Below are 20,467 nucleotides of genomic sequence, written 5' to 3'. Positions count from 1 at the left end.
AGGTTACCCTGACCGCCGCCACGCCCGCGGGGCGGGCTCAGGCTCAGCCCGGCGCGGGCGGAACCCCACCGGGCCCGGCCCCGCCTCTGCCCCGCCCGCCCCGGGCGGGTCCCGCCCGCCCCTCCGCAGCGCGGCCCCGCCGCTTCTCCGCCTCCTGCGTGCCGCCGACATGGCGGAGCTGGAGGTGGGGCAGCACTGCGGGGTGCCCGAGTGCCGCCAGCTCGGTAAGGAGAGCGCGGCGGGTCCCGGCGGAGACGGGGATGGTGGGCTGGGGACAGTGCGGAGTTGCGAGGGGTCGAGGGGTGCCCCCCCATCGGGGAGTCCTCTGTGCTGCTGCAGCCCGGCACGGTCCAGTGCCAGCGCCTGTCACCTCGGTTGTGTCACTGGGTGGTTCATAGCCCGCTTGCTCCTTCTCACGCTTGCTGCCTTCAGTGATCTCGGAGAGTGTGACTGGAAATGTAACAGCTCGGGAAGAATTAGCAGAACCGCCTGTACCGAAAGCTTTCTGAGGGACCACTCAGATGAGGGGATCGAGATGATCGTGACCTGCGTTGTATGGTCCAGTTGCGTGATGATCTGTCAACATAAAAAAAAGGATGGAGAAGCAGAGTAGTGGGCTGGACGTGGCATTTGCTGCCATTAATGACGTTCGGCAGACAGTGAAGTGATTTTATGTGTAAGAATTTATGTGGTAGCCAGGGGATGTGTACAGATGCTTAGGAAGTGTGTGCAATTTTAATCACCCAAGGATAGTATGTATGATATGATGTGAAGACTGGGCAGGATCATTATGACTGTCCAGTAGAGGAGATGCTCTCCCTTCTAAAGAGCCAGCATCTCCTCCAGTTGGCAGCCCATAAAAAAAATGTAAATTGTCCACTGTCAGAAAACAGTGTTCTGAGTGGTCTTGCAATAAATTCAGTTTTTAAAATAACTAGTAATTTTGATGGCTAGCCATGTGTTCCAGTGTCATAGCTTGATATGGAAAAAAAATTGAATTTAAAGCCTAATTCCAACTTCTGAAATGAACGTAAGTATAATTTACCTGCTCATATGTTTTTGTGTAATAATAATTAGGGGAGTTAACAAAAGCCACTTTTAGCTAAAGTGTAGATGCAGTTGCTAAGTATTCTTGTAAATATACCTACCCTGTGATGTTGGTAAACAAAAGTTAATAATGTGAAAATTAAGCTAGAAACTATTACCAAAACAAACAACCATGTTGTCTTAACTGAAAACAAATCTTTCCATTTCAGATTTTCTTCCCTTTGTATGTGATGGCTGTTCAGGTGTCTTTTGGTAAGTTCGTAGAATCACAGAGTGAAAGGGTCCCACAGGAGTCAACAAGTCCAACTCCCTACTCCTCACAGGATTAAAACTAAAGCATATGACTAAGTGTCATTCAGACAATCCTGAACTCCAACAGGCTTGGTGCCATGACCATTCCTGCGGAGCCTTTTCCAGTGCCCAACCACCCTCTCTAAGAACCTTTTCCTAATGTTCAGCCTGAACTTCCTGTGACACAGCCTCTTTCCATTTCCTCATGTTGTATGCTGCTCACCAGGATTTCCTCATCCCAGGTGAAGAATCCTCCACTTGCTGTCATTAAAGTTCATACAGTTGGTGACTGCCCAATTCTCTAGTCTATCAAGAATCTCTGTGTGACTTCTCCACTCTCAAGGGAGTTGACAGCTCTTCCTGGTTTAGAATGATTGGCAACCATAACATGTATCCAGATCATTTATAAAAATATTAAAGAGCACTGGCACTAAAATGGAGCCCTGGGGAACTCCAGTGTCCACCAAATTGAAGCAATTGCATTAACTGTGACTCTCTGAGCCCAAACCATCAGCCATTTGCTCACCCATCGTGCTACAGATTTGTCTAGCTGTGTGCTGGACCTTTTGTCCAGAAGACCACTCTGAGAGACAGTGTCAAAAGCTTTGCTAAAATTCAAACCACCACATTGGCTGGTTTCCCAGTGTCATATAAATGGGTGACCTTGTCAAAAAAGGAGGTGGCTGATGATGTTTTCCTCTTGAAAAAATGTTGATATTTCTTGCAAGGTGGAAATCGAGGCCTGCACGTTGATTTACAGTTCAGATTAGCAGAGGGCAGCTGAGAGAAACTCAGAGATTGGGGGCAGTTTTTGCTTCTAACATATCAGAAGCCTTCAAGGGATTTCTGCCATTATGGAAGAAATTTGAAAATCAATTAAAACAGACAAGCTCTGGTTGCTTTGAACTCAACTCAAGTTAAGCATGCTAATGTCTTCATTCTCTTGAAATGGTTTGTTTATCTTGAAGCCTAAGTTCCAAAAACTAAACGTTTTACATTCTGAGAAGGAATATGATCTATCCATTCAAGAAGTGAAATGCATAGGATAGAACAAACTTTGGAGAAGATTCATTATCTAATTGAAGTTTTTCCATGCTAAAACTTGTCAGATTACTCTTTAAACACTTAAATGTTTTCACATGTAAGTTTTTTTCCCTGGAATTTTGGTAACAGTGTGATATTTTCTTCTTTTTCCACAAAGCCTTCAGCACAGGAGCCGAGATGCTCATGGGTGTTCTGAGGTAATCTAATAATATGTGGCAGCCTTACATTAAAATTCCATGCAATTCAGCTGTTTGTTTTCAGACTAGATGAATGCATATGGTATATAAGTATGACTATTTAACTGAAAATGTAAAAAGCTTAAAAAATGAATCTACTCTTTTTATTCCTGTCAGAAGTAAATTGACATTGAGTAGGATGACAGTTCTTGTTCAACCTCTGAGCTAAACATAACCAGGGCAAAAGTAGCTGAGATTAGCTGGACCAGGTTTGCCCATAGAATGGAGAGCTAGCACAGATCTTTGAGAAAGCTGGTTGGGTTGGTAACTTATAGCTGTAGTATCTGTTTATTTACACAAAATATTTTGTACATACTCCTAGGTGAATGTAAGAAACAGCTCTGTGAAACCTGATCAGCACAGATCTTACCCATGCTCATACAAGGACTGCAATGGAAAGGAGCTTTTGCCAGTGTTATGTCCTTACTGTGAAAAACATTTTTGTCTCAGGTGAGTGGAACAGAGTGTTTAAACATCAGTATTCATTCACTAATGTATGGAAAACGCAATAGAAGTTTTATTTTGTTGTTTACAGACATCGTCATCAATCAGACCATGAATGTGAGAAGCTGGACACACCGAAACCTCGAATGGCTGCCACTCAGCAGCTTGTTCAAGATATTATAGGCAAGCACAGAGGCATATATATTATTTTTCTTATATTTTTTTCAGAACGCTATTTGAGTTTCTGACCTCCTTTGAGGGATCAGGTTTGACCAAGTAAGAAGAAAGCATGGGAGTTCCCTGGTTGAAGCCCTAAACTTACATATCAACATTTAATACTGTTCATCTAAACTGAGCCAAAACAACAGTACAAGGAGAATCTCTAAAGAATAAATAGGGTGCAGGTTTCTTTCAGAATTGTTGTTTTGTCATCATTCTACAAGTACTATACTATAATGAATTGTACGTAGCCATTTTTATTTACATATTAATCCATGTGCAAACAATCCAGTTGTGTTGGATGTGCATGTCAATCTGCTGGATCACACCTACACGATCAAGATGCCCAGAAAAGTCTGATTCTACCATGTAATGTTTCGCAGGTTTTAAACAAGCTGTAGGATGGGAAAGAGAATAAACAGCACTGCCCAGCTGGACAGTGGGGTTATGTGTAGAAAGGAGGACCTGAAATGTTGCCATATGAATGCTGTGATGGCCACGTGTGTAGAAACTTCAGAATTTGTATCTATTTGGCTTTTGCAGCCTGTGTTTACATGGTGAAAATGTTCATCTACCTTTCAATGTAAAGGAATTCTGCTAGAACAAAAAATGCTGATACATGACTTTGGGAAAAAATGAACAGTCACAAAAAGGGATGGGATCCTGAGCAATACAATGAGACCCAACAGACTAAGTGGGTCTATGTCATATAATATCCTCAGGAAACTGTCAGAATGATCACACTAACTGGAATAATATTGTTCTCAGATTCTAAAAAGAGTGACGAAGTGAAAAGCAAAAAACGTAAAGGAGCAAAAAACAGTGAGACAGCAGCAAAAGTGGCATTAATGAAGCTGAAAATGCACGCATGTGGGGACAAGTCCTTGCCTCAGGTCAGTGATGTTTGTTTTCAATAATTGAATGTTCAAAGGAACTGGAAAGATTTCTAAATTATTTGACCTTCATGGAATTCCCTCAGCTTGATTTTGGATTTAATTTTGCAAGACCACAACCCCTTCAATGTACATTTCAGCCTGGTACCCAAAAGCAGTCTCACTAGTCTTATGTCTGTTATAAGATGTCTGTGTGGAGTTTGGAGCAGTGGAATCAAATTCTATTACTTCACAGCAGAAATGTGTTTGCCTGCCACATGGCTGTCACATAGCACTGCTGCGATAAATGGGTTCTTCTGGGGATTCTTGGCAGAAAGATGACAGCACTAAGTTTATTAAATCTTATTATTTTAGCAGAATTTGATGATCAGCAGAACACAGAATTCATTATTATACTAGAACAGGATTTCTAGAATCACTGTAGCACAATTTTGTAAGTAGTGCAGCACAGAATTTTATAGCACATCTTAGCTTGTTGTTCCTTATAACCTGGACTCTTTGTGCAGATAGTGTCAGATCTTAATACTTGGCTAGCAGTATCAATATTTCAGGTCATCTAGCCCTGAAACATGTAATTGCTTGGTTTTCCCACCCAGATTGAATTCATATGATTGGGCATTGCAGTGGACAATGTAAGTCTTATCATAAGAATGTGCTTTAAGTGTTTGAGTTTGCTAATTTTAAGAGTGTGGAGGGATGAGTATGCCAACTTAGATTGGTACTAAGATGTTTCAGGTGCAGCTTCAGCTACTCACCCAGAATTAGCATCTGAAGATTGAGAGAGTTGTATATACAAAACCATTTGTATGTGTTAAAAACCCATGTGAGAAATGATTTTCATAAACTGCATAACACAATCATCCCATTTGTGAAATGGGGAGGAAGGAGGTACAGATAACAGTCAGTACAATACAGTGGGTACTGTGATCATCTTCTTACAGCTGAGGTTTCTACAAAGGTAAAGTGATGATTCCTTGGGCATACTCCAGGTTTGTTCAGGCCAAAAAATCTGTCCAAGTTTCACTCATTTCCTGAAATGACAAGAAATTACCTATTCTTGGGAATTATCCAAATCTCTGTGAAGGTAAATGCAGTCCCCATCTAGAAACAGTTTTTCATGTGCCCTTTACTTTGGGAGTTAGTAAAGGGACCAACAGGTATTTTAAACTTCATAAGGGTAGTAGTTAATAAGAACATTGTCACCCTGAAAAAAAGAAGTCTGACAGTAGGGGGTTTTTTAAACATTTTACTGGTTGGAGAGCCGGAAAATGAGCTTCTTCCACTGGACATCTGATGAGTGTCTGCTGGTTATTTTAAAATTCAAACAGCTTTAAGTATGGCTTTACCCCATTTTCCCATAAGGAAGCTTTGCCTAAAGCTCATTTTAGTGGACCATTCCGTTTCTTGACTGCACCATTACTTTGAGGACAGGTGGAACACACAGGCAACTCCATGATCGTCCTAGGATTCCTGGATTTTTTTTTTTTTTCTTTTAAATGAATGTCATTGTCAGACTGCACAGCAGAGGGCATGGCAGTGTCAGCAAACTGTTGATTAAATCCTGCCAGAGTGGTAAGACCATCAGCTTTACCACAAGCAAAAGCTTTTCCTAAGCCTTCCTTATTTTATCTCCAGTAAGGGTGGAACACCACCCCTCGGGTGCTTAAGGGAGAATTCCAACATAATTAATTTGCCAAGTGAATCACGGGGTTTGTTTCCTGCCCACAATTAATTTGGTCTCCAGAAAAGGTGACCTCCTCTGTGAAGCCCTGGCATTGTGTCTTCATCAATTGTTTTATTTTTTGTCTTATTTTTCATGTTTTTCTAGACAGAAAGAATTTACTTTCAAGTATTTTTACCAAAGGGGAACAAAGAGAAAAGCAAACCCATGTTCTTCTGCAGTAAGTGGAGTATTGGCAAAGTGGTAGATTTTGCAGCTTCCTTAGCAAGCCTTAAAAATGACAACAACAAATCAACATCTCAAGTAAGTAAGCAATAACAAACATTTTCCAGGTTGTTGCATTTTGGTTTTAGTTTTTCTTTAGCTTTTTGTGCCTCTCCCATCCCAATTCTTTCATCTTAGATAGGCAAATCCTGGCCTTAATTTCTGTCCTATTTGTTTTACAGAAACTGAGATTATGCCATACTGCCTCTGGAGAAGCCTTGCCATTTGAGCACACGCTGGAAACATGGCTATCTGATAAAGACTATCCACTGTACAATGGAGGGAATATAATTCTGGAGTATCTTCATAATGATGTTCTATTTATAGAAGATATAGAATCCTATTTTAGTTAGTCAATACATTTTCACCAAAAAAAAATCCAGTATTTTTTAGAAGCATGGTATTAAAGCAAGTCCAGTTTTCTTTTTAAAACACTGGTATGCCAGAATCTGTCTTCCATTGTAAAGACACAGTTCCCATCAATTTCTCCGTTGCTTGACTGACAGAAGAACTATGTCCCGAGAGAAAAATTACAATAACTAATATTACAGATATTCACATTCTAGAATAAATTCTTGCTCTATTGAGCTGTATAATTAAAGAAATTTTTCTTAAATTTGCTATTTATTTTTGTGTAAGTAGCGGGGACAGTATGTCTTAATAAATAATGAAAATGTAAACTTGCATTATGACAGTTTTCTGAAGGAAAGAAACATATTACGTTAATGCAGCATCTTTTCTACATCTACAAGAACAGATTTGATGGCATTTGGAAACCAGCACTGTCCATACACCAGGTTCACCTTTTCTTATAATAGTTTAATGACATTTAGGAGGAAAGCTTTATGAAGCAGAAGTAAATTCACTCAGGTGTCTTCCTGATTGTAAATCTTATTGTGTGATTAGGTGGGGGATAAAAGATCTCAGTAAGCCTGCCAGTTATTTTGCTTTACAGTACTCTTTACTGTAGTTTTAACATGACTTAGGTATGAATAAATTACTTTACTGGATATGGTGGGAATATCACACAAAGGAAGATGTTTTTGGTTTCCATGAAGGAAAGGGTTTTCAGTGGCTGGGTATTTTGGAAATCTTTGTCTCCTGTCAGTGGAAAGTACAGGAGCATTTTTCTGCTTTACCCTGCCTGTCTCTCCAGTTGTTACCTTGCTTTCTAGTACAAGAGGAATAGTTCCCTTTTCCCTTGTTACTTACTTTCCTCCCTTTCATCTGCAATTGCCTATTCATCTTTCTTTTAATCTTAGGCTGCTATCGTAAAGAATATGTATTAAGAGCCAACCAGCCTTGTGGAACCAGTGAACTGGGAAGAGCCCTAAACAGAATTTTTTTCCCACCCTGTTGCTATGAAGCAAGTGAAAAATACTTCTGTGCAGCAGGGTCTTTTTTAGCATAAAATCTTCTGCTAAGTCTTTAAGAGTTTTCTACTTACACCCTTCCTCCTGCCCCTGATTTTTCTGCCATAGCATTTGCAGAAAAAATAACTGAAATAACTTTTTTGGGGATAAAGAGAAGATAGACTTGGGATGCAGGAAGTAAATCTTTGGGGCAACCTCAAAGGTTTTACCAGCATGGTTGCTTTCATCAATTGCCAGTAATGGCTGAGAGCTATCAGCCTGTAAATGACAGTACAAACATGGCAAGTCACACTTGATAAGACTCCAAAAAGTTTTCACTATCATCTTATTCCAGGAATGTGTCTAGGATTGTACACTGAAGCTCATTACAGGTAGTTTTCAGAAAGTGAGAAGCAAAACCAAATTAGTCTGACAGATAAATTGAGACGAGATGAAAACTCCACCCTAATCAATGGTACTAGGAACAAAAGCAGAAACTTTTCCTGACCTCTAGGATCTTGCATAAGTAAGAACTGCTCTCATTTTACCTGTTTAGATTCCAACATACCTTTAAACAAACAAAACAAAACACTAAGTAAACTCATTATCTTAGCACATTTTCATACAGAAAAGTCAACAACTACATTTGAAAAAAAAACCCCAAAATACTTTGGAGGAGTCAGTTTGCATTTGCAACCACTGTTAATTTTACAGGCCCGTGCTTAGAAGGTGCTGAATTGTTTCACTTCTAAGTTAATAAACAGAACTTTAACTACTAGTAGAAGTTAAAGCAAAAAAAGTTAGCAAAAAAAGTACATGTAAAGTTATGCAAGCAGGAAAAGGAATTTATCAAAAGAAATACTTCCTGATTTTACAACAAACAGTGCTTTCAGCCAAACTACAAAAATAGGTGACTATCAAGCGTTTTAGTTGTTCTAGCTGTAATTTTAGAGAATGCACAAGGTCAAGGATTTACAAACGTTTTGTGAGATGCTGTGGTAGCAGGTCCTGGCCTTTTTCTAGTTCAAACATTGCTGCAAGGTTGCCTGACATGTGTTTGTAACATATGCGACAGTGTGGAAAGGGTTTTATTAACGCCGAGAGTTCAATTCTGCTTGGATACATGACATGTTAGATTGGCTGAGCAATATTGTACTAAACAAGAAATAATATATCACACTAAGAAAGCAGGCAGTAATTTCTCATACTTTTATTTTCAAAATTTTCTTTTTATGTGTCTGTTTTGGAAAAGTATGCACCCTGGGGTGTGATCAGTCTGGTTTGCAGATTTTTTCTATCAGTATGTCACCTCTGTTCATCCAGTTTATCAGGTGACATATAAAAATACACCTTGCAGCTTACTTTTCCTCCTAGTAGCCTCATATATAAAATACAAACTTTCATTTCAGCTGGAATAGAAATTGTGGTTTGGATTAGGAAAATTCTTACACTTGTTAGGAGAGAACTTCAGGCATTCCTGTTTTACTTTTGCTGATTTTAAGGTGAATGCACAATTTGAAATCTGTTAAACTCTTGCTGTAATGTTAAGTATACATTAATGATGTCAAAAAAAAAACAAAACAAAAAAACATTTTTCATAACATTCATGCAGACCTATATAGATTGTACTAAGGCATGTTCAGCTGCTTGCCTCAACAAAAACTGATCTGAGCCAAAGTGCCTCTTTTCAGTGGTTTGTGTGATTTTGGTAAAACCTTGTAAAGAATGATTTGCAAAATAATCAATAAAACCACAACTTATCATCTCTGTAGTTCTTTAATGACTGTGAATACCTTAAAAAGCAGGCTTATTCTTGTTTATGAGATGGGAAGGAGGAAATGTGGAATTGCACAGTGACTTGCCCCACACAACAGATTCAGTGAGAATGGAAACTGTTTGTCAGTGATGTGGAAAGGTCAAAACTAACCCCCTTTGGCCTAGCTGTGCATTAAGTTGGCATTGGGGCAATAGGGTAAGACTGCTTCTTCTGGTGTGGTAGACATTTTATGATTATTTTAAGCGTAAAGCAAATTGCAACCCTTGCCCTGTTTAGCCACATCACCACTTTACATAGGACAGTAAGTAATCAGCTGCAATTTGTAAGGACAAAAGCCCACAGTGTTTTGCCTTTACCTGATGGCAGAAAATAGGCTCAAAAGACCACAGGGAAAAAAAAAATGAAACTGGTATTAGTCAGGCTTAGGAGGTTTTTTTCTTCTGTATGATTTTAACTAATATTAAAGATGCTTCAGTTGCACTGCAAATTGCTTTAATAATTTCGTTGACTCTGTGAACTCGCCCTCCAGGAGCGTTCTGAGGCACTGACACAGGCTCCCACAGATGATGTGGATGCCGCCCCCGGAAGGGAGCAAGACCGGCTGGATGGGGCTCTGAACAACCGGCTCTGGTGGAAGGTATCCCTGGCCACGGCAGAGGGGCTGCTTTAGAGCGCCTTCCAACCCAAACCATCCTTTCAATTCTATGATAAACTTCAATCGCGTGCTCCCTGGGAGAGCATTTGCGGTATCTCCACCGTGCCACGTCCAATTACTAAAAAGAAGTCTCCATCCACATCTAATTTCAACACTTTCCCGCTAAATTTTGGCAGCGCCGGCGCCGACACGGCCCCGCCCGGCCGGGCTCCCTCACGCGCAGGCGCGGGCGCGCCCGAGCGGCGGCGGCGGAGGCGGGCCCGCGGCCTCGCGCGCGGCGCCTGCGCCTGGGCGGGAGCGGCGGCGCCATTTCGGGCGCCGTGAGGGGCTGCGCGTCCTGCGGCGCTCGGGACGCGTCCTGCAGCCCGGGGCGGGGCCTGTGCGCAGCCTGCTTCCTCTTCTCAACAGTACCTAAACAGGCGAAGGAAAAAACTTCGAATTTGTAGAAAAAAAAGGAAGAAAACAAGGCATAATAATTTTTAGCATTAATCTCTCCTTTTGCTAAGCTCTTTATCTCGGAAAAGATGGCAGATCCCTGGCAAGAATGTATGGATTATGCAGTTGGTTTAGCAAGGAAAGCTGGGGAGGTATGTATAAGCTCTTTATAAATAATAAGGTGATTTATTGAGTCTAATATGTATATAGCTTTTGAAGGAGTTTGGTGCTGGAATTTCTTTTGAAGAGTGTTTTATCAAACACCTAAATGGACAGAATAGTTTGTGATGTTCAAGTGCAAGGTTAGAGTGTCTTTTTATGTTTGGAACTCGGTTAACTTAAGAAAACAACTTTTCTTTGTCTTGGAGTCCATTTAAACACTAAGAGTAACTTGTTCCCTAAGTTTGATTTAAAAAATAAAATTCAGAATTGTGGTTAACAAATAGCATTTCGATTTTCACCCTTAAACTACTCTTGTCTGCCTTATTTTACCACCTGAAAGCTGGTGACAGTCTTTTCTTGTGAACACCTCAATCAGCTTTGTACTTTGAACCTCTCAATCAGCTTTGAGCCTTGTTGATGGCACTCAATACCATATTGTGTTCTCTCCATCCTTGGAAGTGTCCAAGGCCAGGCTGGACCGAGCTCTAAGTCTGGTCTAGTGAAAGGTGTCCCTGCCCATGGTAGGAGACCTGGAGCTAGATGGTCTTTTAAGCTCCTTCCAACCCAAACTGATCTATGTTTGCTTCTCTTAATGAAGACTGCTTTGCTTCTGAAAATAAGAACCATCCCTTACAGTGGTAATATTTTGCCATATGAGGTTTAAGGTGGCTTAGAACAAGAAAAAGTTTGTACATCTTGTCAAAGCCTTAGCACGCGTGGTTACCAAATGTTTTGGTTCTTAGTAGCTCTTAGTACATTTGAAGGCTTTGGCAACCAGTCAAGGTGGCACATGTAATAATTCAGTCCCCTGGAGCTGCAAAGTCTGTGGAACATTTTCTCTGCAAAAACCTCATTAAAGTCTTCCCTCAGAAAATCTTTCTGGGTTACAGTAAAATAATTCTATGGGCTGTGAGGCATGGGTTCTTGCTTAAGCTGATACTGATAGTTTTAAGCTCATAAATGCAGGGTCTGGCTAAAAATACCTGACTTGAGCCCAGTGTTAGGTGTTTTATTCAACTCTGATATTTAAATTTATAAATCTAAAACTTGTCCTTACAAAATGGACTCCAGTCTCATCTACCTGGAGATCTTCCTTTTGTACTTAGATTTAAAGCCATGTAAAACTCTGTAGGGACTAGAGATGCAAGTTCCAGCTCCTGCAGTTAAATCCAGGTTACGTCACTGCTTGTGTTTTGTGTGTGCACTACAGAAAATGACTGTAAAAATTATGCTTCAGTTTTTTTGAAAACTGGTATTTCCCATATTGTTAACAGTGCAAGATTTTTTTCTATTTGTTTTTGTTTCAACAGATAATCCGTGGAGCACTCAAAGAAGAAATATCTGTTATGACTAAAAGTTCACCTGTAGATCTAGTGACAGAAACTGATCAAAAAGTAGAAAACTTCATTATTTCTTTGATAAAAGAAAAGTATCCTTCTCACAGGTATGGCTTGTTGTATGCTTTTGACAGAAGAAAAATGGAAAGTTTATGATTTTGCTTGGTAAAGTCTTACTATAACAGGCATGCTGGCAAGTTGTAGCATTACCTTCAATAAATTAAGTATTTTAGAGTAGTAGTGGGTTGAGGTTTTGCCCAGGGCTGTAGCAACAAATTGAGGTGTCCCCAGGTCTGCAGACATGAGACAAAACTTAGGCTGAAAGTCACTTCCAGTTGAGTCAACTGTAATAAACTTCCTGGTTATTGTGTGGGAAAGTCAAAGGTAGCCCCAGGAGACCTGGAACCCAAATTTCTTGTCTGCTTTTGAAACTAGTGTGACTTTGCTGTCTGTGTTGGGTGGGTCCTGTGGAGCTGAGTGTGCCTTTGGCATAGCTCATACAATTTTACAACAAAACATATCCTTAAAAGAAGATAGGATATTCTTCTGCATAACAGCCTGTCATATAAAATACTGGTTTTCTTAATTGCCATTCCCCTTTTTTCCCCCTTCTTCTGTCCCTCTTTATAGCCCTGTCCCCCACCCCCCCGAGAAATGTATTCTTGAAGGGTAATCTGTATGTATTTTGCTTACATGTCTGTCTTTAGCATTTTGTCATAATGGCTCAAGTTTAGTACAGTTTTCTTAAAGTCAGTTTGCTATTTTTTTCTTTCATTTTCTTGGGGATTTTGTTATTGTAGCTGTGTATGTCAAATGTAAGAAATTTATATAGAACCGGAATAACTGAGGTGGTGCAAAGGTTCAGTAACCAAATTAGTATAAGTATACAGACTTGTGGAATGACATTGAAATAACAGTTTCTGTGACACTGATAAGCATTTCAGAATATATTAGCTTCTTTTTACTTTAGGTAACCAATGTCACATTAGACATAATGGTGCTGAACTTCCTAGTGAATTACTCATCCACCTATATTCAGGGTCGTTTTTCTGAAGGTCTGCTGCTTTTTGGAAACATGCTGATTAGTCATCTTCACTTCTGTAGTTAATCATAAAACTCCCAGTCAATATTAAAGAGACCTCATTTGTTTCCTCACAGCAGTTATTTTACATGTTTTTGGAGGAAAGCATGTGTTTGCTGCAAACTTTTCATAGGTTGTGTAATATGTGATAAATTGTGACAACCTGCAAAAGTCCTCAAAGAGAATTCCTCCCACTTAGACTCATTCTAATAATTTTGCAGTCTAAAACACTTTCCTGAGCACCAAAACTTGTGAAATTTGGGGTGCTGTGGCACTATGGGTTCTGGGGTTTAGTACTGTGGCTAAGCACGCACTCACCCATCTTCTTCAGGAACTCTGGTTTGAGTTTCATCCCTTTATCATGTTACCATTTTGTCATGCTTGTAAAACTAAAGCTTTGAGATTAACAACTGACTGTCATATTTGGGTTGAAATCAGTCTTCAAATTTAACAGTTGCTGCAGTGTTCTAACCAGGTACGTAAGACCACAGAGGTGTTCTTCACTGAAAACACAAGGTACAAAATAATGTTGTATAGCACAAATAAGCTGAAAGGTGTAGGCATTCTGGACAAAATTTGATGATGCTGTTACTGGAAAAAAATTATGAAAAATCAGTGTTCTGAATGCTAAATCCTGGTTGATACATAAAATTCTTTTCCCCACATATTGTGCTTATCCTTGACATCGTAAATATTCATACAAGCTTGGTCAGATATGGTTGGTGCTTTCTGGATATATACTGTATTTCTCAGCGTTTTATGTATGATCCCTGGTAGTCAAAGCTTCTTCTCACTTTTAAGAATTACTATGTCAAGGACAGTGTTGTAATTCAGACATTTTAAACAATTTCTAAATGTGTTTCTACTGTAGCTTTATCGGCGAAGAATCTGTTGCAGCTGGAGAGGGCAGCATTCTGACAGATAACCCCACATGGATTATAGACCCTATTGATGGAACTACCAACTTTGTACACAGGTCCACCTTCCGTTTTTTTTATGTTAGCAACCTCGACTGATTACCCTTTTTCTTTCTCCAGTTCCATGAAAGTAAAGTTGTTTCTTATTTTTAAAGTGCTTTAAAAAAGATACTATGAACTTGTTAATACTTAAACTTTGCTACTTTTTGAGAGCAATTGGGCAGTCTTTACAAGCATTTTCATATTCCTGTGAGTATTATAATAGTCTTGCTCTGTTACCTACATCAGTTGTTCCATATGAGGTCTATATTATATAACAGGGTTCAGCAGCCTTTGGCTTGGATTTCACAGATAGGTGGGCAGATTTCAACAGGAACAGGTTTCAGAATGAGAAGTTGCAGCATCATCAGAAAGGGAGTAACAGCTTCAGGTGCTGATTTCTAAGAATTTTCAAATCCATTGAGATCTAGGAGCCCCAGCTATGAAGGAAAGCAGGATATCACCAGTAGTTACCAATGATATTTCACATCAAAATGAGGAGGGGACTTAAAAGTAACACTGATAGCCTTTTCCTGACATTTTTAAAATGTGATAGATTTTGGCCCCAGTGAGCTTTTCTGAGTCTGCTCGATTTCAGTTTTGAAATGACTGCCACTATGTGCACAATAGCTTTCAAACACCTTTGAATCCTGCTAAATAACATGTTCGGAAAGTTACAGGAAAAGAACTCATTCTGCTGAATCTACAGGCTTAAAAGTTGGTATTTTTTTGCAGAAAAAATAAAAGCAAATGTCTAGGAATTGAAAAAAGAAAAAAGTAAAAAAAAAAAATTAATTAATTGGTTGTTTGTTTCAAACTTAGACTGAGATGCAATCCACCATGTCTTATGTAATCCCACTATTTTCACTCTTCCTGCATTCTTCAGTATCTGTCTTTGTCATGGCTTTGGTGGAGAAAGGGGAGGTGGTGGGAGAGGTAACTTGGTTCTTTTTATGAGAACATTTTGGTCAGCTTGTTCCTTCTGAGAAACGTTAGTAGCATAGAGCTTTGTTTGCAATATTTGGCTGTAAAAAACAGTCCCTAGGCTAGGAACAGCTGTAACAGGAATGGCAGCCCCTAGTGGGTAGAAAACTTTCTGTTTCAAATGGTAATCAGTGTTGTTGGCTCTATTTTCAGCTAAATCGTGCAAATTTCAGAAAACTTTGTTCTGTATAGTCCAAGTTTGTTTTTGAAATATACATTACATTTAACTGAACCATTTCTTTATTAAGAGTAATCATGGTAATGAAGGAAATTTCACCATAAATTAGTGAAATGTTTTGTTTTGTAGGTTTCCATTTGTGGCAGTTTCAATTGGCTTTGTTGTAAACAAAAAGGTATACTTTTTATTATTTTATGTCTAATCAAATTCAAATTAATTGTTTGCTTCTAGTTACAACTAAGTTCTGTAATTTCCTATTTCACAGGAAATAGGAATAAAGGGAAAAAAAACCCTCAAGATATTTTTTCTTTTTCTCGCAGATAGAGTTTGGAATTGTGTATAGTTGTATAGAAGACAAGATGTATACTGCCAGAAAAGGAAAAGGTGCATTTTGCAATGGTCAGAAACTTCAAGTATCAGGCCAAGAAGGTAAGCTGAACTGAGTAGCTTTTTTATAGTAATTACCAGATTGCAAGTGAGACAAGAGAAATTTGGGACCTGGATATATTAGTATTTCTTAGCTCATAGTTTTGTTTTGCAAGACTTTCTTTGGCTGTTTAGTTTTGAGAAACACGTTTTATGTTCTCTTTGATGCATATGATGTGATTTGTGTTGAGAAACACCTTTTGTGTTCTCTTTGATGCATATGATGTGATTTGGGCAAAATCAGGACTCAACAATTGAAGATTTTATTTCCCATATATTGTGGTTTTGTTAGTTTGTTTCTTTGTATTTAATTCCCTGTATGTCTGCAATCTGTTTGAGATTTTTCTTTAGAGTAAAACAAATCTGCCAAACAATTCAGCTTCTCCCAGGTGTGACCTATTGATTTAAGTCAGTGCCACTCTTCTATGCTTACAATCCTACATCAAGTAAAATTCATGCTTCAAATAACATCTTCAAGTATCTCAAGACTGTTTTAATTTTTATAGCATTCTATATAGAATTCTATTGCTATAAAAATTAAAACAGTCTTGTGATAATTCTGTATAGTACTGGCATTGATTAAAGTATATGCACAGTTGGAGCAGATCATGCTTCTTTCATTGTATTTTTTTCTTGCAATTTTCCAAATAATAATAGATTTTTATGTTTGATGTATGTAGTATTTTATTAAGATATCTCCCTTATATTCAGTCTTGCAAGAAAGCAATGAAGTAAACTCTGCTAGTTACTGTGACTATTTAAGTTGTGCTGTTGGAAGAGTGAGGTTTTGTTTCTTTTCCAGACATTACAAAATCCCTTTTAGTAACAGAATTGGGGTCAAATCGTGATCCAGAGGCTATAAAAATAATTCTTTCTAATATGGAAAGACTTCTCAGTATTCCTATTCATGGGTAAGATGCTTCCTATTTTTATATATATTTATATATGCTGAGAGTGGTAAATACGATAATTTTTAGAGCTTTGGTTGCAACACCTTAAATATGAAATATGATTTAAATGTTTGTCTGGTAGCTTCCATAGGGAAGCTGTGTTTAACTTTTTCAAGCTGTGACATGCAGAAGAGAACCTTAACAATCAGTGTTGAGAAGCAAAGCATGTTTGCGCTTGCAGGACTACAAAGTGTTGTATTTACTAGTTTAAAAAATTAAATACTATTTTTTGCCTTTTTTTTTTTTTTTGCCTGCCTAGATAAAATTGGATGAACAGAAGCTATATAACATTTCTTAATTTCCTTTCCTTGTAGTAATGAAAATTGTTTTATATATATAAGACAAAAGTAGGTCTCCCTTTCCTCTTTCAAAACCATACAATTTTGATTTGTCTGAGTAGTTTAAATTGTCCATAAACTGCTCTTATTTTGGTTGCATTCCCTGCTTTTTCTCCTCCAGGTGAGCCAAGATCTACATTTCCACAAACCATCTTGTATAAAGTTGATTTCAGTAGACAGTTTTTTGTTACTCAACCATATCTGTCTTTCTGATCTAGCAAGTTTTGTGCTAAGATTCTCAGGATTCTTGTTTTGACACTTAACACGTAGATTTTTTTGCTACTTTCAAAAAGTCTTCTGATGTTGTTAAATAATTTATGCTAAGATGTAAGTAGGAAATACATGTTAGATGTGTTGCGAGTTCAACTTAGCAAGTGTGACTTGTACAAAAAACTGTAGTTATTTCAATTAACTGTAAACTGTAAATTGTACATTAAATTACACCAGTAAACTGTACATAAAATTGTGACTGATAGCAGCTGAACTATTGCAAGAAGCAACCTAACTCCAATCTCAAACTATTGTTTACAAATAAAATGCCCAAGTACATTGACATTTCCAAAAGAAACTGGAATTTGTGACACAAGGGTTTGATGGAAGTTATCCAGACCAAATTTATGCTATGTAATTTATTTTTTATGATTACTGTTAGAGGGTTTGGCAAGTCAGAGATGTTTACTGAGCATCAGCAGAGAAACTGAAAAAAAAAGTTTTCAGCACTGAAAAGTGTACACTTTCCTTGAATTCTGCTATTCAAAGAGCAGAATAGACTGTTACTGTTTCATGGGAAGTTATCTTCCATAATATGTCCATAGGAAATCATTTAAGATGTGTTTAAACAAAAATTTATTAACAAAATTTGTAAATGTAATTTCTAGAAATTTGCTGTATTTTGAAATTCTTCAAGCTATTTAAGTAACACTTGGTTCCCATTTTTTTATATTTCACTGCAGCATTTCATCATGCCTGCTCTAGTTCAGTTCACCTCCATCATGACATTGTGTTCTCTGTGTTGTCTGTTACAGACACTGTAACTTTTCTGCAAACTCTTTTCAGTTAAAACATCTTGTATCTCTTTTAGGATTAGAGCTGTTGGTACAGCAGCTGTGAACATGTGCCTTGTGGCAACGGGTGGAGCTGATGCCTATTATGAAATGGGGATTCACTGCTGGGATATGGCCGGAGCTGGAATCATTATTACTGAAGCTGGTGGAGTACTGCTGGATGTAACAGGTAAATACATGGGCCTGTACAATACTTCTCTGTCATTTTGAATGGCTAATAGGGAGCAAAATATAACTGAAATGAGAAGGCAAGAAGTTCTTTTCAGTCCTCTTTCCAAGCTACCACTGCTGAGCAGTTCCCAACCCCTTAATAGATCAAGAATGGGTTAATTGTATGTTCTTAAGCAAGAAGACAACCTTTACTCCCTTGGCTGGACTTCTGGAAAAGTGAAAAAAGACGGTAAACATACACTGAAGAGAATTTAAATGCAGCATATATGAGATACCTGTTGCATTAAATGTATTTCTGTCCAGAGGAAAGATTTGGTCCTAAATAATAAAGTATAATTTACACACAATTTTTTCAGTGCTTATTTTCATACCAACTTTTAAATTTTTTTTTTAGTATAAACTGGTTGCTTTGTTTGCTTTGCTTTGTAGGTGGACCATTTGATTTGATGTCTCGAAGAATAATTGCAGCAAGTAGCCGAGCTATCGGAGAGAGAATAGCCAAAGCACTTCAAGTAATTCCTCTCAGAAGAGATGATGCAACCAACTGAACACCAAAGCTGCACCATAAATGTCCTTATCTAATGTTGTCTCATTTTCCCACATGGTGATCTTCTGCCTTGAATAGATGGTAGTCTTTCAGTACTGGTGTGGCTGCTAAGTAGAGCTTTGAGAATGAACAGCATTCTAAGCAAACTTTAACTGTGGAGTATTTTATTTAACATCACAATTAGATAAAAATCTAGGAAAATAAGCAAAATATGCAACTAGTATTTTCAAGTTTTATACTATACTGGAACACATAGCAAGAGACTCTTTGATGTATAGATAAATAGAGATCTCTAGTTCTGTAAGTGACAAAAACAAAAGCCACTGTCCTAACACCACATCACCACATCTGATCCTGAACCCAAAAAGATGAAGGCATTACTGTTTATCCATTCTTTCTCTATCTGGTCTCCAGTGTATCCATTTCCTTACCTCATTGCACTTTTTGTTGAGGTGGTTCACACATTTCCAAGCCTGTTGGTTGCTTGTGGTTTTGGCTACAGTTTAAAGCCTTTATTTATTGGTTTTGTAGTCCCCATTCTACCTTTCCAATGGTAGATGGACACAATCTCTTCTTTAGCCTCATATGCGGCCAGTACACTTGCAAATCCATTACAATTTTGAAAATAAATTATTGTGCCAGAAAATATCTTCATCTTCCAGAATTAAGGTCTGAGCACACCTATCACCAAATGTACTTACTTGAAATTAAGATGCAGTATGATTTACATTTTGTTAACTTTGATTGGGTTTCTTCGTGGATGAAAGTGCTTCAAAGTCTAAGGCATCATTAAATCCAAAACAGTTTTTAGTACTTCAGCTGGCAAAAAAAAAAAGCCCATAGTCAATATTTTAACATAATTTTATAATTTTTCATAAGCTACAAAAGCAATGACCAACCAGGACCAGGTTTCCATTATGTTTTACAGAATGTACACAGAGGAACATATATACCTGAACCTAAGGGGTTTATAAATTAAGAATTATTAGTGATTTAATTCTAGATGTCAGTTGTTTTAAACTTTGAAAATTGTACCAGTTCTCTGCATTTTTGTATTTAAGATTGTTAAAGCATGGGTGCACTGTTCATATAATTAATGCACTTTAAAAAAACAAGATGTCAGATCAGTTTTTAGACTGATTTTTTTGTGTGTGTTGTTTGTTTAAAAAGAAAGTTAAGTCATTGGTTACTTAGTTAAGAAGCACCAGTGCTTTGGAAAACCTGATTTTTTGTACTGCTGTCCCACTATTTTTACTTTGAAAAATGGTATATTGATGTTTCATCAGATTGCATATTTTGAATGTCAGGGTTTTATATCAGTTGATTTTTGCTAATTTTTCACAAACACTTAATTTTTAGATGTATCTAATGCCAGATGATTAGGTCAGCCTCCTATTTTAAAGTCTTCCCAAAAAGCCAGACTTAAAATTACTTTGCTTTTTAAATTCCTGTTGAGAAGGATGTAAACCTTTTGAGAATTTCACTGTAACTTTTTTGCTGTACACAATACGCGTGGGATCATCGTTATTTTTAAAATGTCTACTGTACCATTTCTGTGGCTTTTGAATAACAAAATCTGTATAACTTTATTTGTGAAATGGAGATATGTCTAAAAAGTACTTAAGATGGGAGAAAATGTTAGAAATAAATACACTTTAGCAGCAGTGGCTTTAGCTGTGCTTCCTTTCTTAGTATTCATCAGGTCCAGTGCTGTGACGCATCAAGCTGGATCTGTGTGCCTCAAACTGTTGGAGTTGAACACCACTTCTTGGCCTTTGATGTGCACAGATCATAAAGTGTTGTGCCTTTAGATTTAGGATTATGTGTGCACCTCCAGCTGGGTTTTGGAGCGAATATTTCAACTTACTCCAATGAGATCGTGGTTCATTAATATCCAATCTCAAACTTCAGACTTAAACTTTATGGGTTATCTTG

At 38.0% G+C, this 20,467-nt stretch overlaps 2 protein-coding genes across 3 annotated transcripts; both read left to right on the top strand.

Annotated features, from left to right (window-relative positions):
• The first annotated feature begins 74 nt into the window (after positions 1-74).
• Positions 75-6,799, top strand: ZFAND1 (zinc finger AN1-type containing 1). Of its 2 annotated transcripts, none has more exons than XM_072924791.1 (8): positions 75-224; positions 1,257-1,299; positions 2,540-2,579; positions 2,941-3,068; positions 3,154-3,257; positions 4,050-4,174; positions 6,003-6,158; positions 6,302-6,799. In XM_072924791.1, exons 1-8 carry the CDS (start codon positions 170-172, stop codon positions 6,470-6,472), a joined length of 822 nt encoding a protein of 273 aa, XP_072780892.1. In that variant the 5' UTR covers positions 75-169; the 3' UTR covers positions 6,473-6,799. The 2 variants fall into 2 exon arrangements, with proteins under 2 accessions (XP_072780892.1, XP_002199753.5); XM_002199717.7 differs by having other exon boundaries at positions 77-224; positions 3,154-3,245.
• A 3,389-nt stretch (positions 6,800-10,188) lies between these two features.
• IMPA1 (inositol monophosphatase 1) lies at positions 10,189-20,196 on the top strand. Its single transcript, XM_002199713.7, has 8 exons — positions 10,189-10,490; positions 11,811-11,944; positions 13,790-13,894; positions 15,166-15,211; positions 15,357-15,465; positions 16,265-16,373; positions 17,832-17,983; positions 18,415-20,196. The coding sequence occupies exons 1-8, from the start codon at positions 10,428-10,430 to the stop codon at positions 18,531-18,533; spliced, it is 837 nt and encodes a 278-aa protein (XP_002199749.1). The 5' UTR covers positions 10,189-10,427; the 3' UTR covers positions 18,534-20,196.
• Positions 20,197-20,467: the final 271 nt, after the last annotated feature.

The sequence above is a fragment of the Taeniopygia guttata genome, chromosome 2, assembly GCF_048771995.1.
Source record: "Taeniopygia guttata chromosome 2, bTaeGut7.mat, whole genome shotgun sequence".
Classification (NCBI taxonomy): domain Eukaryota; kingdom Metazoa; phylum Chordata; class Aves; order Passeriformes; family Estrildidae; genus Taeniopygia; species Taeniopygia guttata.
The sequence above is the reverse complement of the archived record's forward strand: the minus strand, read 5'-3'. Positions and strand labels throughout refer to the sequence as shown.